Source organism: Cucurbita maxima, unplaced genomic scaffold (genome assembly GCF_002738345.1).
Source record: "Cucurbita maxima cultivar Rimu unplaced genomic scaffold, Cmax_1.0 Cma_Scf00021, whole genome shotgun sequence".
NCBI lineage: Eukaryota > Viridiplantae > Streptophyta > Magnoliopsida > Cucurbitales > Cucurbitaceae > Cucurbita > Cucurbita maxima.
In genome coordinates, this window is record NW_019272037.1 from 1,850,975 (window position 1) to 1,876,258 (window position 25,284).

At 34.8% G+C, this 25,284-nt stretch overlaps 5 protein-coding genes across 11 annotated transcripts in view; 3 read left to right on the forward strand and 2 right to left on the reverse strand.

Annotated features, from left to right (window-relative positions):
• Positions 1 to 1,900, forward strand: part of LOC111495756 (katanin p80 WD40 repeat-containing subunit B1 homolog) — a 7,942-nt gene extending 6,042 nt beyond the window's left edge. For 3 of the 5 annotated variants that reach the window (XM_023145929.1, XM_023145930.1, XM_023145928.1), the window contains 6 exons: positions 73 to 198; positions 276 to 350; positions 462 to 574; positions 796 to 912; positions 1,005 to 1,073; positions 1,187 to 1,662. In XM_023145929.1, the coding sequence (XP_023001697.1) occupies positions 73 to 198; positions 276 to 350; positions 462 to 574; positions 796 to 912; positions 1,005 to 1,073; positions 1,187 to 1,247 (561 nt within the window). In that variant the 3' untranslated portion in view covers positions 1,248 to 1,662. Of the gene's footprint in view, positions 1 to 72; positions 199 to 275; positions 351 to 461; positions 575 to 795; positions 913 to 1,004; positions 1,074 to 1,186; positions 1,663 to 1,731 lie in introns of those variants that run through there. The other 2 variants (XR_002720350.1, XR_002720351.1) reach the window with 2 other exon arrangements.
• Positions 1,901 to 6,457: 4,557 nt separating this feature from the next.
• Positions 6,458 to 12,875, forward strand: LOC111495179. Of its 3 annotated transcripts, none has more exons than XM_023145091.1 (16): positions 6,458 to 6,960; positions 7,980 to 8,077; positions 8,185 to 8,292; positions 8,799 to 8,834; positions 9,049 to 9,159; positions 9,327 to 9,410; positions 9,484 to 9,602; positions 9,740 to 9,841; positions 10,834 to 10,950; positions 11,035 to 11,100; positions 11,343 to 11,409; positions 11,512 to 11,565; positions 11,911 to 11,997; positions 12,121 to 12,156; positions 12,243 to 12,278; positions 12,480 to 12,875. In XM_023145091.1, exons 2-16 carry the CDS (start codon positions 8,018 to 8,020, stop codon positions 12,615 to 12,617), a joined length of 1,221 nt encoding a protein of 406 aa, XP_023000859.1. In that variant the 5' UTR covers positions 6,458 to 6,960; positions 7,980 to 8,017; the 3' UTR covers positions 12,618 to 12,875. The 3 variants fall into 3 exon arrangements, with proteins under 3 accessions (XP_023000859.1, XP_023000857.1, XP_023000858.1); XM_023145089.1 differs by having other exon boundaries at positions 6,459 to 6,960; positions 7,974 to 8,077; XM_023145090.1 differs by lacking the exon at positions 6,458 to 6,960 and adding an exon at positions 7,165 to 7,262 and having other exon boundaries at positions 7,974 to 8,077.
• A 120-nt stretch (positions 12,876 to 12,995) lies between these two features.
• On the reverse strand, positions 12,996 to 15,108 carry LOC111495178 (PAP-specific phosphatase HAL2-like). Its single transcript, XM_023145087.1, has 3 exons — positions 14,510 to 15,108; positions 13,684 to 14,371; positions 12,996 to 13,594 (listed from the first exon to the last, which is right to left on the reverse strand). The coding sequence occupies exons 1-3, from the start codon at positions 14,874 to 14,876 to the stop codon at positions 13,291 to 13,293; spliced, it is 1,359 nt and encodes a 452-aa protein (XP_023000855.1). The 5' UTR covers positions 14,877 to 15,108; the 3' UTR covers positions 12,996 to 13,290.
• A 1,185-nt stretch (positions 15,109 to 16,293) lies between these two features.
• LOC111495151 (endonuclease 1) lies at positions 16,294 to 18,055 on the reverse strand. Its single transcript, XM_023145046.1, has 8 exons — positions 17,722 to 18,055; positions 17,532 to 17,639; positions 17,392 to 17,447; positions 17,228 to 17,311; positions 17,004 to 17,099; positions 16,845 to 16,909; positions 16,682 to 16,755; positions 16,294 to 16,548 (listed from the first exon to the last, which is right to left on the reverse strand). The coding sequence occupies exons 1-8, from the start codon at positions 18,008 to 18,010 to the stop codon at positions 16,421 to 16,423; spliced, it is 900 nt and encodes a 299-aa protein (XP_023000814.1). The 5' UTR covers positions 18,011 to 18,055; the 3' UTR covers positions 16,294 to 16,420.
• Positions 18,056 to 19,109: 1,054 nt separating this feature from the next.
• LOC111495152 (transmembrane protein 184C) lies at positions 19,110 to 22,178 on the forward strand. Its single transcript, XM_023145047.1, has 5 exons — positions 19,110 to 19,265; positions 19,758 to 20,064; positions 20,165 to 20,287; positions 20,466 to 20,756; positions 21,665 to 22,178. Exons 2-5 carry the CDS (start codon positions 19,792 to 19,794, stop codon positions 21,869 to 21,871), a joined length of 894 nt encoding a protein of 297 aa, XP_023000815.1. The 5' UTR covers positions 19,110 to 19,265; positions 19,758 to 19,791; the 3' UTR covers positions 21,872 to 22,178.
• Positions 22,179 to 25,284: the final 3,106 nt, after the last annotated feature.

Here is a 25,284-nt window from a genome sequence, read left to right on the forward strand (position 1 = left end):
TTTTTTTTTTTTTTTTTTTTTTTTTTTTTTTTTTTTTTTTTTTTTTTTTTTTTTTTTTTTGCTTATTGACAGAAGGGAGAACCTCAAATTTCTGGAAGAGATTCTACCTCTGCAAATGATAGGGATGTCATTGAAGACTTGATGCAATCTCATGATGTATTCTTAAGTACCCTTCGATCCCGCTTAACAAAATTGCAGGTAATTTTCTTTCAGCATGCAGATAATACCATTAACTTTTTCTTGAAGTTGCGTTCATATCAGTGAGTGTCCTGCAGGTGATACGACACTTTTGGGAGCGGAATGACATGAAAGGTGCCATTAATGCTATGACAAAACTTCCAGATCATTCTGTGCGTATCTTTTGTTGTTGCGTTTTTATTTCATGTGCCTTCAATTTTGTAAGCTACTCGTATCTTTTCTGCTTCCAAATGTGGCATTCTAAGAACCAGTTCATGATGCAGGTGCATGCTGATGTGATCAGCGTTCTCATTGAGAAGATGGATGTCTTAACTCTAGATTTATTCTCTTGCCTACTTCCTGTACTCGTGGGTTTATTGGATAGCAAGATAGAAAGGTAATTGTCTCGGGTGTAAAGTAGTAAAAAGTTTCTTATCTTGAGGTTAGATATTTTGACCAAACTGACAACCAGAACCTCTATATCAGAAGGGAATACCAATGACATGATGCACCTTGAAAATGCTGTTAATTCCAACAGTTAAAATTTATGTTCCTGCTTATGAAATTTTACTGAGATGTAAGAAGTTCTTATGGCTTACATTTTATGTGGTACGGTAGGCATGCCAGTTTGTCAATGGAGATTCTATTGAAGCTTGTAGCAGTTTTTGGTCATGTTATAAGCTCAGCAGTATCAGCACCTCCAGTAGTTGGTGTTGACCTTCATGCAGAGCAGAGGTGACTTTTCATCTTGTTTTCACTTCCTTTATAAATATATGTAAATGAGACTAAATTTGGTGTTATCCGCTTGCATTTCAACTCAAACACAGGGTACAATGCTGCAAGCAATGCTTCACCCACCTGCAAAAGATTCAAAAAATCCTTCCATCATTTGTAAGGTATAATCATTTTCTTCTGGAATCTGTCGGTCCACATCTCAACTCAAATCCTGTTCCCCGAATGGGACGTTATCGCTAAATTGCCTCATTTTTTCTGCATAATTTTGCTGCAGGAGAGGCGGTTCACTAGCCAGAAGTGCTCAGGAATTGAATTTAGTACTTCAACAATGTTAAGTTTCGTTCACTATGCCAAATGTCAAGCAAACCACAAATAAGTAGGTAGGCTGACACCCCTAATAGAAAGAATGTGGAGATGCAACACCTTTACAAGTTGAAGCTACAAGTCACGTCCCACAATTTTTCGTGGGTGCTTGCTTCCAGTTCCAGTTTCGTCAGTTGTAAAGTGACATGTCGAGATTTTTTGAGGACAACATCGAATCAGAAAGAATATTGACAGAAAACGTTCAACGACGAATGGGAAATCGCACGTTGGAAGCACTCCTCATTTTGATTCTTCATATTCCGGGTATTGTCTGTATCCTCTAATCAACAATTTGTAATTATGTGGCAATCCATACATGTAATGCGTGGAGACATTCAATGCAAATATGTGAGTATAATGAAATCCGTTTGTTTCTATTTGGTAGAATCTTCTGTTGCTGATATGCCTTTCTGTGTAAGTAAAAGTTTCCTTTACATGTTAACGTTATGCTTGTAGCATTACCAGTGGCACAAAGGCAATGATTCTTCACATTCTTGGGGGCATTTGTCTCGCAGATTTGAGAACTAGGTATGTGTAACTTGTATTTGAATTGTATAGGTAAAATTTGGGGTTTAAACTTGTAAAAGCTAATTAAAAGCTAGTTATTTTGATGTAAACTAACAAATTGATCGTTGTTATTATTATTGGAAATGTTTCTTTAAAGAGTTTGTTGACTTTTATTTAAAGAATACATTATAATGTTGTGTTAAGAAGAACAACTCTGTAGCATCATAGAAACTGCAATGGAAAAAACTTCCTCCAAATGAGTAGTTTTTGGATTGATTAGCAAAATAGTATAGTTTTTGGTAGGTGTGAGCTTCTGAATAATCATGTTGGACATACATCTTTAAGAGTTTGTGTTCATATTGTGGGTCTTGCAGCTATGGTATATGCATAGCTTAAAAGCATTACTGGTTCTTAGTGCTTCTGAATATTATGCACTTGCATGTATTGAGTTCTAATCCTTTACATTTAATGGGTTGCATCGAATTAGTCTCATGAAATGTAGTTGTTTGTGGCACATTTTGAAGCTAATATTCTAGTTAGTTCTTAGATGAATATTTGAACTCTTCTCCTATAAGATATAGAAGAACTAAGGTGTTGCGTCAACTCTGCTTAGCTTTTCTTTTATAGTAACAAAAAAAGTAAGAGTTGAGCTACACCAGACAAAGGCAGATGGTAGAGATTAGAGAAACCCTTTGCGAAATGTTGGGTGTGAATCTTACGTTTATTAGTTAGGGGAATGATCGTGGATTTAGAAGTAAGAAATATGAGAGCTTGTAGTCAAAGTGAACAATATCATACGATGGTAGAGATTTGTGATTCATAACAAAGGTTACTTTAGCTTTGTTTTTGTGGTAACCAATAACTAAGAGATTGGATAAGACATAACTAAGTAGGTAGAGAATATGGTATATGAAGACAAAGAAAGACACATATGACACTATTAATTTAATTCAATGGCGTCTCTATTTGATTTAAAAATGAATCAATAAAATATTCCTACTTCATTTTTAATTAAAGTTTTAAGTATAAATATTTTTTTTGTGCGTGCAGAAATATACCAGTCTTTTGTAAACCCGCAACCCCTCGAGGTTATCTTGTAGTTGGGAGAGGAAGTAGAAAAAGGAATAAATATGGTGATAATTTTATTATTCGGTTTTAATACTCTATTCAAGAGTTATTAGTATTTATCAAATCTATTCCTATCTAACGGAACACTATTGGATCAAATGATATGGGACTATGTATCTATATAAATCTGGTTCATGGATTAACTAAAATGTAAATGTGCAAAAGCCCTATTTGCCTCTGACATTCAATGAGTCTCTTACTTTTTACGTATGCATTGCCACTCCAGCCTCCATTAATTCAGAACTTAATTTGAAAGCCATATTTCGACTCGGAAGTTTTCAGAATGCCCCCAATAACGAACTAATGCAAGTGCTCGGGTGGATCCTATTTCAATGGTAACTTGATGAGTTATCCGCGAATTATCACGAGGATGCCTTACTTTTATATTCAATAGAATCCATAGACATGTATAAAATACTATATAGATATGTAAAAAACAGTCGTAAGCTTAATCCTACTCCTAAATGGAATGTAAGAACCTAGAGATAACATAATATCTACTTAAATACACTCGGATGGTCCCATTTCAAGTCTCGTAATTTAATTATGAAGTTGTCAGCTCTAAAACTTTTAAAAAAATATATTTAACAAATTTATTAGTCTTTTTTTAAAAGAAAATACAATCTAAGGGCGCGACAACTCCCAGGAATTTATAATATCCTAAAATTTCTTAGAATAATTATCCCAAAATTTCTTAAATAATATAAAGTCTAATTTCCTTATTTTTCTCAATTTTCACAACCATACCCATTCCACCCATCCAAAACCGCTAATTCACACACCGGAATACCATTTTCCTCATTCTATACTTCTCTTTATTCCTTTTCTTTGCTTCCGCCGTCAAATTAGGGTTGTGGGAAGGTTCGTTGATTAATACGTTCAAATTTGTCGGAGATGGGAGCGGAGGCGATAGAAAAGAGGTGGGATACGTGGGAAGAGCTTCTAGTAGGTGCCGTATTCCGGCACAGTACTGGCGATTGGAACCTAGTCGCGGCGGAGCTCCGGACGAGGATTGTTCCTCCGTAAGCCTGCACGCCCAAGGTATAAGCCATCTAATTTTCAAGTTATAAAAAAAAATCAAATTAAAAATATCAATTTATACTCGAGTCTAAATATTTAAATTAAATAAATTAAATTTATATTTGGTAAAAAGTTTTTATTATTAAAAAATATATTAGATAACTCTAAATTGATTTACTTACCATTTTTTTTAAATAGATATAATTATTAGTGTAATTTATTTTCCTAATACTCGATAAAACTTACCATTTTTTTTAAATAGATATAATTATTAATGTCGTTTTGCATTCAATTTTTTTTTTGAAAAAAATAGATAACTCTAAATTGATTTTTCATTATTAAAAAAAAAAACAAAGTTTGGTATTCAAATTTAAAATATATTTTTTTTTAAAAAAACATAACTCGCCTCCTATTTATTTTCTCAATATACTCAGATAAAACTTACCATTTTAAAATAAATTGTAATTACCAAATTTAAAATATAATTTATTAATTCAAGAATGAGTGATATAATAATTGACTATGACTATACTAATAAAAAAGAATAAAAAAGAAAGAAAAGTTATAATAGAGAGAATCGGAAGATTTCACTCAAAATCACTCCCTCACAAACAACAATATCAAAATTTGATTTTCATTTTTTGTTATATCAAAATTTATTATTATTTAATTATTTTTATAGATAAAAAAAATGTGTAAATGTATTTTCAAAATCAATAAAAGAAATGAGAGTACATGTTAAATATTTTATTTTTTGAAAAAAATCAGCCGACGTCAAGGTAACAATTAAAAATGTACGGCCACGATTTCCGCCGAGTGTCCAGGTCCATGATTCGCTAACAAGGCACAATTGGTGCCTAATCACATAAACCCACCCACGTGGCTGGTATACGAGGTTAGGGTATATTATTAATATTATCTCTATTAAATAAATTTAATAATAACATGGAAATTATATTTAATTTACATTTTAAAAATATTTGGTAAGTGGGCTTTTGCATGATTATCATTATTATTATTATTAATTTTGAAGGCACATGAAAGTCATCATGACGGCGGTGCTGTAAAGGGTCGGTTTTAGTGTATTTACGAATAAGTTAATTAATTATAATAAATTATCACCGACAGTATCTTTGTTAAATTAATAATTAATCGTGTAATTAATTCCGGACTTTATGGTTTATTTTCTAATAGTGTTGGATTTAGTCGTGGAATATTGTATTTATACCCGATGGTCCGATGGGCTTTGATGTCACGATAATAATAATAAAAACACTAAAATATAATATTCAAATAATTATAATAATATTGCTTTCGACGGTACTTCCGGAAGTCGAGGATTCGTGTCCAGGTGTCATTTCTTGGTTGGCTGATAAAGTTTTTCTACTTTTTCTTTATTCCATGGGATAAATTATTTTTGGTATATTCTGTTTATTTCAAGACAATTCTCTCTCTTACGCAAAGTGTTTTTATGAATTATTATTTTATTTCCTTTTTATATTTATTTGAAATAGTTTTTTTTAATAAAAATAAAAAAAATTAGGAGCTACACTTATTTGATTTCATGGTGTAATTTATTTATTTTAATTTATATTATAATTAATGTTGGTTGAATTTGACATTGAATTTAAAACAAAATAAGTAATTTGGAAATTTGATTAAATAATATTTAAAAATGCAATGTTATAGACGAAAATAATAAAAATTTTATTAGACAAAATATTTCAATAAATAGAAAGATTAAAATATAGCATAGGAAAAAGTTTTGTCTAATTCTTATATTAGATATAATGATCTGTTTTTAGAGGAGTTTTGATTTTTCGAACTATCTTTTATTTGATTACAAATGTTAAATGCTTAGAATAGAGAGGTGGTAAAGTAGATGGTCTATTAATGAAATTAGATAAAGTAATTTAATTAAAATTTTGAAGTAATCAGAATAGAGAAAACAATATAATAAACTAAGATTGAGGTTTAATTAAAGCATAATTAATTAGAGAAGAAAGTGTGGGAATATGAAGCAAACGACTCAAAATTCAACAGGTTGGTAGAGGGAAATATTTATAATTAAATAAAAAAAAACAAATATAATAAAGGAATAATATAATGAAAGTGAGATTGAGAGTGGAGGGAAAAGTGGGTGACAATTAATTGATGGGTAAATTTTAGATTAAATTACCATAAATATTTATAAAAAGAAAACCAAAACTAAAATTTTGAATGGGTTTTAAATGGAAACTAGAGTGGAGATGATATGATATGAAGCAGATTACCTGTTGACACCTAATAATTCTATTATTCTCGGGTAACCAAATTACGTTACTTGTTTCTTACTTGCAAGAGTAAAAATTATCGTTATAAACCGACATGAATTCATGTTTTGCCTTTACTGACATGTTTTTTTAGGAAATTTTTTAAAAAGTAACCTAATCCTAAATTTCAATTTTTTAAAATTATTTCTTAGTTCTTAGTTATAAAAATTATTTCTGAGTTCTTAGTTATCCTCTGATTTAAGATCAATTTTATTATGAAGTAGTATGGATTGGAATGAAAAGGGGTAATATTGGATGCAAATATAGATGGGTGGTAAATTTGGTTACCAAATTGGGTTTTTGAAACGGGATGAAATAAAGAAGAGGGAAAAATGGTGGCGATGGTGAGGTTGCACAGGCAGTGTATGTGATGTGTTTTGGTATGGAATGACATGCAGAGAAGAGTTAAAGGTGCAAAATGGGAAAGTGTCTTCTTCCCTTGAAACGTGCCGCATCCTACTATTTCGTTCTTCTTCTCTCCACATTTCTTTTTTCCTCTCTCTCTCTCTCTCTCTTGCTCTGTTACCCTATCGTTTTTATTTGTTGCTCATCCCATCACTTTCTCTCCTCCCCCTTTTCATGTTTTCTGTGATTCATCACTGTTTTTGATCCATTGGGGGAGGGGACCCTTTGCTGGGTCTAGCCAAGGATTTGTGTTCTTTATATTTGGCGCTTCAACTGGAGTTCTACAGCTCTCTGTGACTGCCGAATCTCGGAGGTGAGTTTTTAATCTCTTGGGTATTTTGTATGTGAATCCACTCTGGAAAGATCTGGACCCGGCGGGCATTTTTTGGATTAGGGGTCCCCTTGCATTGTGCGCTCTTTTCTGATTCCATTCTGAATGGAGCACTACTTAAGGATCCAAAGTTTGGGTCTCTAATGGGGACTTCCAGCTTAATCTTTACGTTTCTCTTTCATTCCCACCCCCCATATCGGATCTTTGGAAATTATCGAATGATTTTGTTCATATTTTTAAGTTGAAGTGTTACTTCGCTCCTCCAAAATGAGTCTGGAAATATGGTACTCTTCTCTGTGTTCTTCTTGATTTTCTTTTTCCCATGTTTGCTGAATCTCTGACTAGCTTCTCGTCATCTATCTGGGATAGTTGGCAATCGTGGAAAATGGGAGAAATCCTAATTGCAAGATTCATACGAGTCTGCTACTGTTCCCCTTTCTTAATCCTTATAGATTAGCATCTTAATTGAACTGTGGGTATTATCATAAGATGTAGAATTTTCGTTCTTTGATGCTTCTTTTGATTTCGTGTGGGAATATATTGCTGGGATCCCCAATGTTTTTTGCTTGCTCGTTTCTATACTCGGACTGCCACTGAATGCATATGAAGTGAATAAGGGAGGTGCAAGCTTCTCATGCTTTGTTTCTTTCTTATCTCAGCTCCCCAAAATTGGACAGTTCGTGGCTTCCTTTTATATTACATTTTGTTCATCTTAAGCATGATGATCTTCTGTTTCAATGAAAGTTCATCCAGAAATTTTTTTTCCATATATCTTACTTATGAAATGTTTTGCCACTTGAACTGTAAAACTCAAATCAAATTAGACTCTTCTCACTGAACCAACGGAGGGAGACAAAGGGGAGAGGAAGATAAAAGATAAAAGTGATATTTCTACTAAGCAAATGTCATTGGAGAAGAAATTCAGAACCTTATGTGTATTAGGATTATTTTTGCTTGGAGTACTGATGATGGGGTTTTATATTCTTTATGTGTAGTTACAGGGGCCTGTATGTAATCAAGATAGGAGGTTTTGCTGCCTATGAAGCCATCAAAATCATGGGGCATGCTGATCAGAAAAAAGAGTCTATTTTCTGATGGGGTAAGTTTACTGGAATTATGATTTGAACTTTTCAAATAAGATGTGCCCTTTTGTCTACGCAGTGTTTGATTTTCTTGAAGTTTCTTATGCATACGATGGTTGTGCAGGGAAAATGCCACTTCAGAATGAAGCAGCTACAATTTATGGCTGTTATTTGTATTGTAATGCTGTTCATTGTGTACAGAACTACAAATTACCAATATCAACAGACAAAAGTAAGTTTGTTTGGGACATCTGAAGTCTGATATTTCTTTAGATATTTTAGTAATATATCCCAGGGAATTAAGGCTTTCTAATATCTTCGACTTCAAGTAAATATTTGTGAGATCTCGCCTGTGTCCACCCCCCTTAGGGGCTCAGCCTCCTTCCTGGCACATCGCTCGTTGTCTAACTCTGATACCATTTATAATGGCCCAAGCCCACCGCTAGCAGATACTGTCCTTGCTTTCTCTTTCGGACTTCTCCTCAAGGTTTTTAAAATGCGTATGTTAGGGAGAGGTTTTCACACCCTTATAAAGAATTTTCGTTATCCTCTCCAACCGATGTGGGATCTCACAATATTTTTATAGTCACTTCATCCATCTATTTGCTCATACCCTGCTAAAATTTCACCTTTAAGGTTCTCATCTGTATGGAATAGATCATACACGTGCACAAATCCAGTTTCTGTCTTTAAGCTGAAGCTGTAATTTATGTTTTTTTTTTTTTTTTTTACCTACAGATTGAAACAACCTTGCAACCCTTTGACAACACAAGGGTAAGTTTTTTGTCATTCCTGCTCATGTTTGACCATATTGGTTCCCTCCCTGCCTTCTGTTCCTGGGTTGAAACTACAATTCTCGTGATGATCTAAAATATTTAAATTTTATTCAGTAGTCAATATACTCTGTTGATTTCTCTACTTGCTTGAATAAGGAGCCTTGTAAATGAATGATCACCATCTAAACAAATTCTTTTAAATTTCCCATTAGCTCCTCGGAGAGGAGTATCAAAACTTGGATGGCTTGCCACATGGCATAGTAGAAGCTAGATCAGATTTGGAGTTGAGACCTCTGTGGGAAACTAGCAATTCAAGGTTACAGGTCGGTTTCTATCGCTATTTTGTTTCTTAAGGCTTATACTTGGATGTGTGCTTGTAGTTATCAGTTGATGCTTACTTTGATACTGCTAGGACTTCAGAAAGGCCTTTTTTAGCGTTGCTAAAAGATTTAATAATTACTTCTGTTGACATGCTTGGTATAAATTTCAGGCTGAGGATTACAGCAACCGCAATTTACTTGCAATTCCAGTTGGCATCAAACAAAAGGACAACGTTGATTCTATTGTGCAAAAAGTATGATCTTGTTATCATTTAACATTAACCATATTTATTGGGATTACTCTATATCTAAGTTCATACATTTCAGTTTCTTCCAGAGAATTTCACAATTATTCTCTTTCATTATGATGGCAATGTGGATGGATGGTGGGATCTTGATTGGAGTAATGACGCGATACATATAGCTGCACGAAACCAAACCAAGTGGTATGTTTGTCTATCTGCATTTTTCCCTTCTATTTTTTTTTTCCCACTCTCTTGCTAAGGGTTCTCCAATCATAGATGGACTTAGAATGGCTGCTGTTTAGTTTAAATGGTTTCTTGTCTTTTGTCATTCTCTTCAGGTGGTATGCAAAACGCTTTTTGCAACCGGCAGTTGTGTACATTTATGATTACATATTTCTTTGGGATGAAGATTTGGGGGTCGAACATTTTAGCCCAAGAAGGTACAAAAATAAGCTCGTTCATCTTTTAAAGAAGTCATCAATACTCTCCTTGTTATTTGAATTTGTTCTGGGTTGTAGTCACTGTTAATAAGTCGCTGAAGCGTTAATGTTACTTTCCAAGTTTACATGGATTAAAAAACAAAAATGAAGAGTTAGAGTTGGGTCAATATTAATGTTCTATTCTTATTTCTAAGCTTGACCTATAACAGCTCAAGCTCACCGTTAGCAGATATTGTCTTTTTTGGGTTTTCCCTTTCGAGCTTCCCTTCAAAGTTTTTAAAACGTGTCAGCTAGGGAGAGGTTCCAAACCCTTATAAAGAATGCTTTGTTCCCCTCTCCAACTAATATGGGATCTCACAATCCACCCCCTTCAAGGCCAGCGTCCTCGCTAGTACTCGTTCCCCTCTCTAATCAATGTGGAATTTCACAATTCATCCCTTCAGGGCCCAACGTGCTTGTTGACACTCCGCCCGGTGTCTGGCTCTGATACCATTTGTAACAGCTCAAGCCCACCGCTAGCATATATTTTCCTCTTTGGGTTTTTCCTTTCGGGTTTCCCCTCAAAGTTTCTGCTAGGGAGAGGTTTCTACACTCTTATAAAGAATGCTTCGTTCCCCTCTCCAACCAATATGGGATCTCACGTGACCTTTCTCATTCTCAAGCATACAACAATGTCTGTCTATTACTTACTAGCATTCTTATTTTTAGGAATCTCCTCGGAACTAACGTTGAAAAGAATTTAACTTCCGAGGCATTCAAGAGGCCTAGTCTCTTCTCATTCTACTTGGCACTTTCCTAGCTTTCCCCAATGTAGTGCTGTTCCTTTACCTACCGAGTACACACAACTATTTACAACCGCATAACCTTGCTTGATGCTTCTTATATATTAAAAAAAAAAAAGACATAACCTTGCTAGACATTGCCATTTGTCTCAGTCTCTCACATTAGGAAGAAATATCTCATTTTTCATCTAAAAACTTTATAAATTTCAGATACCTGGAAATTGCAAAGTCTGAAGGACTGGAAATATCTCAGCCCGCCTTGGATCCAAATTCGACCGATATACACCATAGAATTACCATTCGTGCACGAACAAAGAAGATACACAGGTAAAAAAGATATTTTAACTGTACTTCATTAAACACTACTTAATCCACGTCAATTATTCATCTAACATTTAGTAGTCCATGCAGAAGGGTTTATGATCTCAGAGGTAGTACGAAATGTACAGATAAAAGTGAGGGGCCACCTTGCACTGGGTTAGTGATTGTGTGGATGCACTTAATCTTCTTGTTTCATCTATTGTGATATGACATATTACATTCCTTTTTTACTGTATTTAAACAAATATTCTGGTGCATCAAGCAAAAACAATCCAAGTTTGTGATGTTATAATTAAAACAAGAAATTTATCAAATACAATGACAAGCATGAGTTTTGTCTCTGTTTGCTATCCGTATGGGCAAATGAACTAACTTCTAAAATATTACTACTTTTCTAGATTTGTAGAAGGTATGGCCCCTGTATTCTCGAGATCAGCCTGGTATTGTGCTTGGCATCTTATACAGGTAGTTCTCCTAATCTAATTCACCATTTGAGAGCTACACCTTCTCTCTCTTCCTTCCACACACACCCTCATTTCATTTTAACACGTTAGTTCTTTCGTCCAGAATGATCTTGTCCATGGATGGGGAATGGATATGAAACTTGGCTATTGTGCACAGGTAAGGCTTCCATATATTCATCATTTCTTAGGTAATAGCTAACCTCACAACCCGATACAAACCTTTATCAGCTCATTGTTTCCAACTGGCATCGGAATTTTCTATCCTAGTTTCAAAATTACATGTGCTGATGGTAACTTGGATATCAAAATTGAAAATTTATGAGCAAAGGAAAGAACCAAACTCTGCCCTTTACTGATAATGAAGGCCCTTCTCTACTGGAATACTATACAAGCTTTTCCTGTTGTTTCACTGAGAAGGCTGACACTGCTTAAAATGAAACTGCCATCTCAGTTATAATTTCATCTTTCATTTTGAAATGTGCTTAAGTAACTTGTTCTGCAGGGTGATCGCACCAAGAAGGTGGGAGTAATTGATAGTCAGTATATTGTTCACAAGGGCATACAGACTTTGGGTGGAGGTGGAACCAAGGTAATTTGCATTGCTCACTTTTTTTTCCATTGTATGATTTGTATAGTCTGTATCACATCATTGGTGTTTTCGATGTGCTTAGTTTCACTCTTCCGCCATTAAATTTTCCTCTTCATTTGACAGTCTAGGCCTTCTTTGAAAGCTGCAGAGTACGCAAAGGTAACCATTGAAAATTTCTTTATGTCCGTGATGCTTGTCTATTGAAATCTTATTTAAATCTCGTACTTTTTTTTTGTTTGACTCAGAAACCTAGCCTGCCACCGGCTGATGTTCGAACAGAGGTTAGACTTTTCGCCCATCACTTTTCAGAGCCAAGATTACCTTCTCATTTCCAGTTCCAATACATACACAATCACTTTTTTATCACATATAATCGCTTATTTCGCCAATGGGGTTGGTTGCATTGTGTGCTGACCATATTGATCTTTATTTGTTCGAACTTGAACTCATTTAGTGTTGATACTTGATTTGAACTTGAGCAGATAAGGAGGCAATCGACATGGGAACTTCAAATCTTCAAAAATCGATGGAACAAAGCGGTAGCAGAGGACAAGAGTTGGGTCGATCCATTTAAAAAAAAAATCATTGAAAAATTGACCAAAGATGAAGAAGGAACATGAAAATGCGGCCGTCATTGATATTCAACAAGCAAGGATCCTATCTGAGCTTGATCTGGATCAGGGTTGTACTTCCTTTCGACACATGTTATCATTGTCATACTGCAATAGTTGTGGTAGTCCATCCTATTTTTTTCATTATTGAGCGTTCAGTTTTGCCCCCACAGAGATGTGTTTCCTTTTGTATGTACTCTGTGTAGCTTCCTCCCCCAGAGCAGAAGGAAGAAAGTGAGTGAGGAGAAGAAAATAAGGAAAAAGAAAGATCAATATGTAACTACTGGTATAGTTGTAGTACTGATCATACCTTATGTACTTGGAAGAGAATATCACTAAATCCTTGGGAAACTGTAAGCGAATCCGTACAACTGGTCTGTTTTTTACATGATATATACACAATCAAATGGCTTTGTTCTTATGAGTGTTATTTTTCATATCAATATTGACTGAGTTTGCTGTTTGAGGTTATTGTTTGAAACTAACACTCGAGAAGGAAGAGGCTGGAAAAGAGTTAAAAGGACGAACTCTGGAACAGTATAAGCAGGGTTTTTACAAGAAATACAAGCTTGTACTGAATGATAAGAAAGTTTCTGTGGAACTCAGATGTACCAAAAGTTACAGTTGAAACCAAACTTTGCTTCTTCTTCTTCCCCCTTTTACCATATAAGAACCCATAATATCATAGGCAAGAGGAGTTCCAGCTTGCGTCGACTGCTCTGATTATTTTGTCATGAAGGTTGGCTCCAGCACAAGCGATGACTCCTCGGTCGAGGCCTTCTAAATACATGCCTTTCGAGAAGTTGAGTGGACGGCCTCTCGCATCTGTGACTACACCACCAGCTTCTTGTATGATAACCACACCGGCTGCATGATCCCATATCTTCTCCTTGTAACCAGCCCTTGCAAACTTCATGAAGATTTCAGCATCACCACGAGCTATGGCTGCATATTTCACCATGCTGTACACTCTCAATGGTTGGCTCCTACACTCAAAACACGACATGTTATCGTTTTCTTTTAGCTTAACTCAGACCCCTTCAAATGCCTAAACAGAATAGAAAATCATATGTACCTAAGTCCAACGCTATGAGCAAGCCCTGCAGTGAATGAATGGCTTGAATTTGCTTTCTCAACTGGTTCGCAGAATGTAGCCAATGCTGGATCATCAATGGTGGACACTTGAATTGGTATAGCAGAGTTAGGCCATACCAATTTCTTAGTTTCATGAACCAGTGGTTGCATCCAAGCCTCACCGCTACCTTTCTGGGCATAAATCACACAACCTTTGTCCCAAGAATCTGATGTTGTAGCTGATAATTTGGTTATGATTCTATGGTAGCGAGGATGGTAACATAGCCATTCCTTCTTCATTGGGTAATTTGGACATCCCAGAACCCCCAGCACCACTTCTCCATCTTCTATCAATGCTAGAGCTATAGCATATTGATCACCACGTATAAACCCCAAGGTGCCATCCACAGGGTCAAGTGTCCAAAATTTTCCAGTCGAACCGCCGGAAGAGTTGCATCGGCTGATGGCTTCAAGAACCTCGGAAGAACAGAGGGTTCTTTCTGGATCTTCCAATCCAAAACGATGTGCCTCACAAAGACACTCGTTTACAGTTTCCACAACAGCTTTCAACAATCGGTCTGCCCCAGGCTTGGAAAGAGTTTGAACATCCTCCTCAGCAACAATTGATACATTTTTACTCCCAAAAGATTTTGACAGAATCCAGCTGATAATTGCCTGAACGCTCCAATCTGTTCGAGAAAAAATTCCAATACTAGAACGCTATATATGTCTACCAACAAAAAGGATGAACGCAACGCAATAGACAATCGAAACCCATCTCTTAAATGGACGAGTAAAGCACAATGAAGAGAAAACAATGAAATTACCAGCTACAGTAACAGGGGAATTGTCATCCTTGGCTTGAATTTGGGCATTGTTCTTAAGCAAGTTGCTCTGAACTCTTTGACAAAGAAAGCAAGCCATCTGAACAGCTCCGACGGCGACTTTAAGTTCTTGAGAAAGTGATTCCGGCCCAGAAATCAAAGGACCGACCCTTTTCTGGTCTTCCATTATGGACGAAGAAGAAGAAACAGACGAATACGTTCGATTAGGGGAAGAAGTATGGATGTGGGTGGAAGGGAAGAAGAAGGAACATTTAAAACCTGCATAGTTGGGTAGGGAACAGCTGCTCCTTCCGCTCAAACCGAACCCATGTGGAAGTTTAGCAGCCAAAATTGCAGTATATAAGGGCATAATAGCAGTGGATTGTAGAGATTGGTGACGTTTCAAGTTGGAAGGGGGAGGAATTGAAAAAGAGGGGAAAACGCAAAGGAAAAGGACGGATTGAAGGAGACGGTAAGATGAGTTTAATGGGTTAGGTACTTATAGTTTCATACTTCACCTCTTATAATGCCTAATATTGCAGAGCTTTATTGGAAGAACAGAGAAATTTCCGACGAATTAGTGTGATCCGTTGCCATGAACGCTCAATTGGAAACACACACCCCACCTTCAACATGCAACTCTTACATCACGGAACGCTCAATTGGAAACACACAACCCACCTTCAACATGCAACTCTTACATCATGCTTACCCTAATAACTTTTTCTTTGTTTTTTAATTGAATTGAAGCAAAAAAAACAAATTTTGCAACAGAATTTCCATATGAATTAAGGATTAAGAATGGTTTCACACCCAATTCTATCTCGGTTGAAGAAAAAAAGGAAACATTCATTAGAGACACCCCCTCCAATCAATATGGGATTCCACAATTCATGGCGAGTGGCCTAGCTAGCAGATATGGTCTATTAGAAAGAGTTTTTCACGTCCTTAATAAGAAATGTTTAACTAATGTGAAATTTTCATTGCTCTCCAATTCATATGAGATCTTACCAGAAACCTAAACTTTAATATTTGTTAATAGTAGTTTAGGCTCTGACTCTCTAAGTCTAATTCTTATGTTGAGTTTAAAAAAGAATATATATATATATATATATATTCTATTTGTTGGAACATGTTTATACTCCAAACAAAAATCGAGAGTGCTTGTCATATATCGAAGAATTTTCTTTTTTGCAATAAATAAATGAACTTCACATGACTTGACTTGTCTATAATTTGAGCAACACCACCAAAAGAACAAGAGATATCCGACCTTATGATAGTTAAATAAATTAAAGTACCAACAAGTAGTCGAAAAAGATCGATTTTGACATGTATGATCAATAATCAAAAGAATCAATAAACTCGTTGAATGAATATACATGTCACGATGTGAACCCATAAAATTTAAGATATTGAGCAATCTTATCGTCCTACAATTTCTTCTCAAAACATCACACATAAATTGAAATAGGTAGTTATATATAATAAAAGATTATACAGCATAAATTCGCGGTTCTAATAAAAACAAAATAAAGAATAAATACTTTTTCTTCTTTTGGAAATAGATATTTTTAAAATTTTAAAATAAAAATAATAATAATAATAAATTGTTATCCTTGAATATAATAAGTGGATGGAAATGCCCATCACTCAATCTTTTCGAAATATCTTTTATAAAATTCCTTCCTTAAAAAAAATAATAATAATAATAAAATATATATATATATATATATAATTTTTTAAATTCAGTGGATATAGTAATGATTTGATTAAACTATATATTATAGACATTAATTTAGGTACATTAAACTATTTTAAGTAAAGTTATGAAAATTATGAATACATCCCTATGGTCAAACTGTGTGAACTGTTACAATTATTGGCTAATATTAAAATGCGTTGTCAAATTAATCAAATTGAGGAGCCGAATCCTCCTTTAGGGTTTTCAGAAAAAACCCGGTTCAAAAGCATGGCCAACCGGACCCCACCTTTGGCCAATCGTTCCATTACAATTGGCAACCTTGAATCGAAGTAATCCTCTGCCGACATAAACGACATTAATTAGGGTTTTCATTTGTTTTAATAAAAAACTAATTTTTGTTTAAGAGTTTCTTAATATTGATTAATGATATTATTTACTTATTGTTAATGTGCATTACATGAATTACATACCTGACAAAGTCATGCCAGCTTCAACCCCTTCGTATGCCCACGTGCAAGCTAATTTTATACTCTCCTCAGCCCAACTAATTTCACACACAAAAATTAATAATAATAATAATAATAATAATAATAATAATAATAAGCATCCTTAAAATAAATAAATAAAACATACTTGTTTATGCATGAATTAACATTAACACAACGCTCCCATGTCGGAACATTATCGCTCCAAATTCCCTACCAAAATTGACACTTAATATTAAAAAAAATAAAAACTTCAAATTTATTTTGTGGTAATTAATGAAAAATAATTGTATTAATTAATAATTACATGGGTTAAATTCCTTTGTAGGTCTTCTAGGAGGAGGCCTGTGTCCTTGTCGTAGTAATCTGCCAGGGCTGTAAGAATAATTTCCCTATCCCATACCTGCATCCCTCCAATTTTCTTTTATTATTATTATTATTAAATAAATATTTTACCTTTTATTTTTGTAAAAAAATTAACTGGAAATTCGACAAGAATTACTTGTAATTAAATATGTGTTTAGGTCTTACATGGTGCAGGTTGGACTTGTGGCGGTACCACCGTAACTCTATGGTGTTCCCTCCCTCATCGCTCGTGAATCCCACGTGCAGTGGCTGAAAATTAATAAATTAAAAAATTAATTAACATTAACATAATTAATTAAAATTAACATTTTTTTTTTCAATGACTTTACCTGATGAATATCCCCAACGAAGTGCGACAAAAACAGTAACGCTTCCGTCAAGTTATCTGCAAAAACCAATAAAGAAAGAAACCGCCGTCTTTAAAAATATATTATCGGATTCGGGTCAGAATACGGGTCGGGTGACTTACTTTTAGCGTCGGGGCCTTGTTTTGGGAAGGCAGTGAGCTGAGTGGTGAAATTCCGAATGGCACCGGCGACGCACATGTTGAGCTGGGCGGCAGTGTTATGGCAATCCCCTGAAGAAAACGCAGCGTTTTAATTGAATAATGGAAAGAAGAAGATTTTTGGTTTACAGGAAAAGGAAAAGGAGGGAGATACTTTTGTAGAGGAAAGAACAGGCATTGTCCGGCGTGTTGATGTAGTGAAGGGGACTGGTCCACCGGTATTTAGACCAGCGTCGGATTTGGTCAGCCCATACACACATGGCCGAGAGATTCCCGCCGGCGCTTTCAGGTAGCAGAGCTTGAACTGCCTCTGTTGCCTCTGGATTCAGGAGCTCCTGGGCAATTTGACATGTTAGGACATGGCCTTCTTTGCTCCATCCTTGAGCACTAGGCAGGAGAAGGAAGGTAAAACAGAGCAAAACCAGAAATCTAAAGAGCCACATTTTTGTTCCAGATCAATGGCGAACGGAAAGTTGGGTTATAAATATAAAATATAAATATATGCAGATAAAGCACGCAGTTGTATTGTATTGTAATTGTATTATTATAAGAGGTGTTGTTTGAGTGCAAGCAATTGGGTTGAAATATTGGCTCATTTTTAAAGCACCACAAACCTGTGACGCCAAGCAAGTTGGGGGAATTTTATTAAGCCCTCAAACAGATGCTCACTAGTTTTGCTTTATCTTTAAGAGTTGGGGAGTTGGGAGTATTATGCTCGTAGAATTCGATCATACTCATAATCTAAGTTTGATCTTGACTTAGAAAAATATGTTTAACCCATGCAAATCGAACGTTCTTTGTTGGGAGTTAAGGGGAAGGAAAGAGGCTCCTAACTAAAGGTAGTTTGTCTCATCTTTCAATTGAGAATAAAGTGGAGAGCAGCTATGTAACGCGTGAGAATCTATCGAATTATTCGGACCAAATCCTAAATCAAACAAAAAAGGGTTGTGTTGATGAGATTGCATAGTATTAGGTTGTTGGTTAGGTAAAGGTTGACCAAACTAATGATGCTTAGCTGATCCTTTCCAATGATCAGCCACACTGAGTGAAGAAGGGCAATGCCGCTTGTAAAGCTCTTTCATCGAGTGCACGATCATGACAAAGACTCTAGGAAGAAACCCCGACTAACTCCGTGCCAACAGCCTCGGTAAGACACGAGGTGAGTAGGGAGGGGAGGGGGCAAGTGTTCTTCCAGATATATAGGCACTCAAACAAGTTGAAATGAAGCATTAAGAATATTTTTTATAATTTAATTTTCTTTAATTTGATATCTACTTTTTGTTTTCAAAATTAAAAAAAAAAAAAATCATTTGTTTAATACTTCCTTTAATTAATAAAAGTTTGATCTAGAATAAATGTGAAATTCATAGTAAAAAAAAGAATGGGAAAACAATCTTAATTTATATTAAAAATAATTAAATCCCTAAAATAAAATTGTGTGATACACCAAATTGTGCTAAAATTAGTCTGACACAGTTTGTCAAAGCTTCCATAAAATTTAATGGTTAAAAAAGTCGGATTAAAATTTGTGTATTAAAATTTACCGTCACCTGTCATTCATGGGACCGCTGCTGAACAATTCCTGGGTCAATCTCCTTCGTCTTCCCCATTCTTTGTAATTTGATCGGCGCGCCACTCGGGGGCAACTTTCCGCTGTAAAGGAGCAGAACCAACTGCAACGAACCATTCCGATTCGAAGTGAGTAATCAAAACTTTTTATCTTATCTATTCATGTTAACTACAACTTCGGCTAGATCGCAATGAATCTCAAAGTCTAGGCTAGTTCTAAGCTTCAGTTGGCCCCTCACCCCCAAAATCCCAAATACTGATCGCCGAAAGTGAAACCTTCCTTGATTTTGCGTAATTTCGTTAACTTTGCCCTCCAATTTGCTTTAAATTATCCATAAGCTCGAAACCGAGAATTTGAAGCTGTACGGTGTATATTCTCCAAGGGCATAAATTTGTGTTTCTATTTGTTTCTGCAGTTCAGATTGTTTATGTTGATAGCACATGTTGAGTTATTTTAAGAACGCAAATAGCCATAATTAGTAATTAGGTTGAACGGTATTTGTCATTGTTGCTGATTCTAGGAACTGTTTTCCCAATATCATTTAGAAATCAAGTTAAAACGACCGTATGTGGCATTTAGCTTAATATAAGTATATTGATTTTCCTATGTTCTTTTTGCAGATTCTTCCATAGGTTTTCTTTCTTCTGTGGAATAATGGATTTCGCCACTTTATCCACTTTGAATCCTGAACAGCTGACTGTATTAGGATCTGGATTCTGCGTGATGTTGACAATGCATTACACTGTGCAGTTATTATCTCAGCATCTCTTTTACTGGAAGAACCCTAAGGAGCAAAAGGCCATAGTAATTATTATATTAATGGCTCCCTTATATGCAGTTGACTCATTTGTGGGTTTGCTACATATCAAGGGGAGCAAGGAATTCTTCATGTTCTTAGACTCTGTTAAGGAATGTTATGAAGCTTTGGTGAGTTTCTTCAAAAATGGTTTAATTTCACTTTGCCGTGTGCCCACTCTAGTTGAGTTAATAATAATTGCCTCTTGCCTGTATGTGTGTTGAATGTCAGGTAATTGCTAAGTTCTTGGCTTTGATGTATAGTTATCTGAATATATCGATGAGCAACAATATTATACCGGATGAAATCAAAGGAAGAGAGATTCATCATTCGTTTCCAATAACACTATTTCAGGTACAAAAATGGAATGTATTGAGTTGGAATAAGCAGTTATCACTGGGATCAATTGGATCAATTGGATTCCATTTTCCTTTCTATTGGGGCTTTAGGACATCGTACCAGCGCTTTCTTCTTGATCTTTTCTATTCGTTCTTTCATATTCCTTAACTTTTATTTGTGATAAAACTTGCAGCCTCAAACTGTCCGTTTGGACCATCGACAACTATTACTTCTCAAGCATTGGACATGGCAATTTGTTGTCATCCGCCCTGTTTGCTCTATTTTGATGATAACACTGCAACTATTGAGAATGTATCCTAGCTGGTTAAGATGGACGGTTACCATCATCCTTAACATTTCAGTTTCTCTGGCAATGTACTCTCTGGTTGTCTTCTACCATGTTTTCGCCAAGGAGCTTAAACCACACAATCCATTGGCCAAGTTCATGTGCATTAAAGGGATTGTATTCTTCTCCTATTGGCAGGTAAAACGGCTAATTCAGAGCTTTTTCCATGAATAAGCAAGCTTGCATATATTTTTTTTAATCACTCCCCAAAATAACCTTCCCCCAAGAGAAGTGGTGAATAATATGATAATGAGAATATCAAATGCAGCACTAAGTGCGAGATCCTATATCGATTGGAAAGAGGAATGATGTCAACAAGGATGTTGGGTCTCAAAAAGGATGTTGGGTCTCAAAGGGGGTGGATTGTGAGATCCCACATTGGTTGGAGAGGAGAACAAAACATTGTTTATAAGCGTGTGGAAACTTCTCCCTAGCAGACGCGTTTTAAAAACTTTGAGGGGAAGCTCGAAAGAGAAAGCCCAAAGAGGACATTATCTGCCGGCGGTGAGGTTTGGGTGGTTGGGTGGTGAGGTTTGGATGTTACACTAGGGTTGAGGACAAAGAAGCTTTTTTCTTTTTTTTGGCAAGTTTAGGACCAGGAAGCCATTGTTTGGAGTTCCAACTTTCTTTTGAGCGCATGTTTCTTTCTGCCCTTGTGCCTGTACCAGTATTTTTTTTTTTTTTTCCAAGTATCGTTGACTTTTCCTTAAATTATGGATGCTGAAGGTAATGTGCAACCAACTTATATCAGATAACCCGTCGACTAAGATTCATAATGAACTTTTAGCACTGACGCAAATGCACTCGAGTCAGTAGGATACAGAATTTTGTTATTTTCAGCAGAACCTAGTTCTTTCCAATAGTTTCATCCATTGTCGGTATACCTACTTTTGGCATCTAATTGTTTTAATTTGTCTCTATTCTCTGAATCCCACGTGTACTGTTAAGGAATATGAACAATTTCCTGTCTTCTGTCCTTCATTGAATTTGTTTCTGTAATTTGTTACTGTTCTTAACTTCATCATGACATGCCATCCATTGTTCAGGGTGTGGTGCTAGATATACTTGTTGCACTGGGCATTATTGGGTCAACCCACATCTGGTTAGACGTTGAGCAAGTCGAAGAGGCGTTCCAGAATGTGTTGATATGTTTAGAGATGATTGTGTTCTCTGTTTTTCAGCAGTATGCCTTCCATGTTGAACCTTACAGTGGAGAAGTTGAAAGAATACTGAAAATGAAAAAGAACGATTAACGTTGGAAGTCGGTTTGATGAAAATCTTTGACAGAGAAATGAGTTGAAGTTAGTATTTGATGAGTGTTCTATGTCTGAACGGTATTTATGAACCTTGTGGAAGATCTGTTCCTTGCTCACTTTCAGTCTGGTTGTCTTCAACAGAAGTTGAAAAATGTATACTCAAGGAAAGCAGAATCGAGACTTAGACAATTCTTGAATACGTGGAAATGGCCCCTGAACCATTTGTGGCCACCTATCGGTGTTAAGAATCACGACTCTCCATAGTGATATGATATTATTTACTTTTAGCATAAGCTTTTCTGACTTTGTTTTTAGTTTCTCCAAAGGGCCTCATACTGATAGAGATAAGATTACTTATAAACTCACGATTCACTTAATAATTTCCTATTGGTAGCCGTGTTTTTATTATATGAAATTTGTTCGAATGAGAATGTGAATGAATGAAGAATTATTAGATATAGCTAGCTTGAACTGAAGCAAATTAATGAATAATTAGTAAACTAAAGCCTAAAATTAGGTCATCTCAAGAATTAATCCAAGCTGGCGGGGGAATATCCTCTTGTGGTACTGACGCGGACACGCGTCAGTCAATGGAAGCATGGACGGTGGGTCAGTTACGGCGGCAGTGCAATAGAATTAACTAGCTGGACAGGACCATCTACTTTGACGCCCCAAAAATAATAATAATTATTTTTTTTTTAAAACTCTTTTAATAATTTCCACATTTCGCCATTCGTGCCAGTTTCGTCCCCGGATAATGCTCCCTCAATCTCATCCGACGTGTCGTCACTGTCTATCTTCGTTGACAATTTTACCGGCAACCGGTTTATTGGGATTGTCGGTATGTTTTGTACTGCCATCTTTCAGCGGTTTGGTTAACAAACTATTTGTCGTCATTGCAAACCAATTTTGTTTCGATTTAAAGTGCTTTAATTAAAACGTCACTCACTGTCCTATTCCAATTACCTCTCGACTTATGGATAAAATTTATTATTACCACATTTATTTTTCAATGTTATATTTCATTATATTATATAATTTTTTTAAATTATAATATAGTCTTTTAACATTTTTTTTTAATTACAACATCATTAACTTAAATAATACCATTACTTTTATATTTTAAAAAAAGATTATATATATTAAATGAGGGGCGGACATGAGATGGAAACAAAATATAAAATTTCATGTCCGTCTCTATTTATCTAGCAAAGAAAAAAAACGTTGTTCACTCCTTTCCCAATTCTGTCTAAACGAAGAACCCGCATCTCATTCCTGGTGGGTTCCCACAGTATCCGACCCATCTCTAATAATATACGTGTCATTTTTAAATATTTAAATTTACCCAATTTTTTATTTTTTATTTTTTCTATTTTTTCTTCCTCCACAGCCATACACGAAGCTTCTTCCTCCTTTCAATCTCCTTTCACTCGAAACGAACTGATTTTAACCCATATTCTGTTCTCATTACTTCTTTTGCAAATTTAAATTTAAAGTTGTATTATTATATAATAACCAAATTTATATTTTCTTTAATTTTTTAAATATTAATTTACCTAATAACGAATTAATGCTAGCTTAACGAACAAGTAATTAAGTCAACCTGAAAGTCCAAACTGTTAATCCAAAATTAAAGTCAGATTGCTTCCATTTAAACGCGTAAAACATCAATTAATTTCATAAATTAAGTGATTAGATAAACATGTTTGTGTCAATTCATTTTGATTTTAAAAAATGCCTTAATTTTGGACCCATCAATTTTGGAGCAGATTCCGACATATCCGCGCTCGACCACAATATTTTCATAATAAATATACATGTAATTTTCACTTTTTTTCTCATTTATTATTTTAATGTTGTTTCAATTAATGCATGTAGTTGATTTTTCAAAAGGAAAATATATATTTTCACCTGTTTCAATATAATATTTAATTCCAAAACTTTATAATATTTACTATGAATTTTTATTTTCATTATTTATAAATGAAAAATTTTTAAAGGGGAAATTTTTAACCATTAAAATTATTTGTTTAATCTAATCTTAATATTTAATTTAAGGTATGGTAGAAAGTGGTTTACTATTATATATTAACACGACATTTCCTTTTAATTAATCAAAATTATTTGTTTAACCTAATCTGACCGCAATACGTGGAAATTCATTAACATTTTAATATAAAAGTCAACATTCTTCGAGGTTGACTTGAATGGACTTAACTAATTAACATGGCCCACGTGTACTTTCTTTTTCCTTTTTTGGTGAATATTTTAATTTTGATTAATTAAATCGTAGTATAATACACATTTTCAATTTTTAAGGCTGAGTTTAGTTACTTAATTAAGTTAAATAGTAGGGAGATGGTCAAACATTTGGTCTTAAAAATAATTTTTTTTTTTTTTACTAATAAAAAATAAAATGGATTTATGTTAGAGTATCTATAAGAATAAAAACTATCTTTATAGTATCATAAGTTTTTTTTTTTTTTTTGTTACTCACATGTTTTTAAATTTTTTTTTATAAAATATCATCGAACATAGAATTAATCCAAACTAAATACACTTAACTTTTAAGTTTATAGAATCGAGTCCCTAGTAATATAAGCGTAGCTTATTGGATGATGAAAGTTCCACATCAGCTAATTTAGGAAATGATCATAGGTTTATAAACAAATAATACTCTTTTCGTTGTTGTGAGGCATTTTGGGGAAGTCCAAAAGAAAGCCATGAGACAATATCATATCATCGTGAAGAGTTGTGTTTTATGTTTTAAATTCATGGATTTATTTGTATCAAATATTTAAGTGGATTTGAGATAATTAGAAAATATGGTGAATATAAGAATGATTAAATAAAATATATAAATAATTACAATTGTTGGATGATGAAAGTCCCACGTCGTTAATTTAGGGAATGGTCATGGGTTTATAATCTAAGAATACACTCGTTTATAATCTAAGAATAATTGAGGCCTTTTGGGAAGCCCAAAGCAAAGCCATGAGAGCTTATGCTCAAAGTGGACAATATCATACTATTGTGGAGAGTCGTGTTCGTCTAACAACAATGAGGTAAATCAACAAGAAAAAAAGAAAAGAAAAAGAAAATTATGATTCTGACATCTTTAAAAAAGTTTTTATTTTTATTTTTATTTTTAATAAAGAAGAAAGCTTATCCATTGAATGCATAGAATTGAATGAAGTCCGTGGTCGGCAGGGAGGGTCTTGTGCGGTGGCGGAAGCAGTGGCACATGTGTGAGGGCACGGAGGAAGGCCATGGCGGAACCGGAGGGCCACCGCTTCAGGATCCTGGAACAGCCACCGGGAGTAACGGTCAATTAAACGACCGTTGAGGATGGGGATATCTTTATGAATATACTAAAATAATAATAATATTAAAAAAAAAAAAAAAAAAAA

Bases quoted from the DNA above. Each gene is read 5' to 3' on its own strand.
- LOC111495179 (XM_023145091.1), top strand. From the start codon at position 8,018: ATGAAGCCATCAAAATCATGGGGCATGCTGATCAGAAAAAAGAGTCTA. The intron at 11,101-11,342 runs GTTAGTGATTGT...CTACTTTTCTAG, and splicing joins GAGGGGCCACCTTGCACTGG to ATTTGTAGAAGGTATGGCCC. The intron at 12,157-12,242 runs GTAACCATTGAA...TGTTTGACTCAG, and splicing joins AAGCTGCAGAGTACGCAAAG to AAACCTAGCCTGCCACCGGC.
- LOC111495178 (XM_023145087.1), bottom strand. From the start codon at position 14,876: ATGCCCTTATATACTGCAATTTTGGCTGCTAAACTTCCACATGGGTTC. The intron at 14,372-14,509 runs GTAATTTCATTG...TTTCTCGAACAG, and splicing joins TTCCCCTGTTACTGTAGCTG to ATTGGAGCGTTCAGGCAATT. The intron at 13,595-13,683 runs GTACATATGATT...TTTTGAGTGTAG, and splicing joins GCTCATAGCGTTGGACTTAG to GAGCCAACCATTGAGAGTGT.
- LOC111495151 (XM_023145046.1), bottom strand. From the start codon at position 18,010: ATGTGGCTCTTTAGATTTCTGGTTTTGCTCTGTTTTACCTTCCTTCTC. The intron at 17,448-17,531 runs GTAAGTCACCCG...TGGTTTTTGCAG, and splicing joins ACAAGGCCCCGACGCTAAAA to ATAACTTGACGGAAGCGTTA. The intron at 17,100-17,227 runs GTAAGACCTAAA...GGAGGGATGCAG, and splicing joins ACAAGTCCAACCTGCACCAT to GTATGGGATAGGGAAATTAT.
- LOC111495152 (XM_023145047.1), top strand. From the start codon at position 19,792: ATGGATTTCGCCACTTTATCCACTTTGAATCCTGAACAGCTGACTGTA. The intron at 20,065-20,164 runs GTGAGTTTCTTC...GTTGAATGTCAG, and splicing joins AGGAATGTTATGAAGCTTTG to GTAATTGCTAAGTTCTTGGC. The intron at 20,288-20,465 runs GTACAAAAATGG...TAAAACTTGCAG, and splicing joins TTCCAATAACACTATTTCAG to CCTCAAACTGTCCGTTTGGA.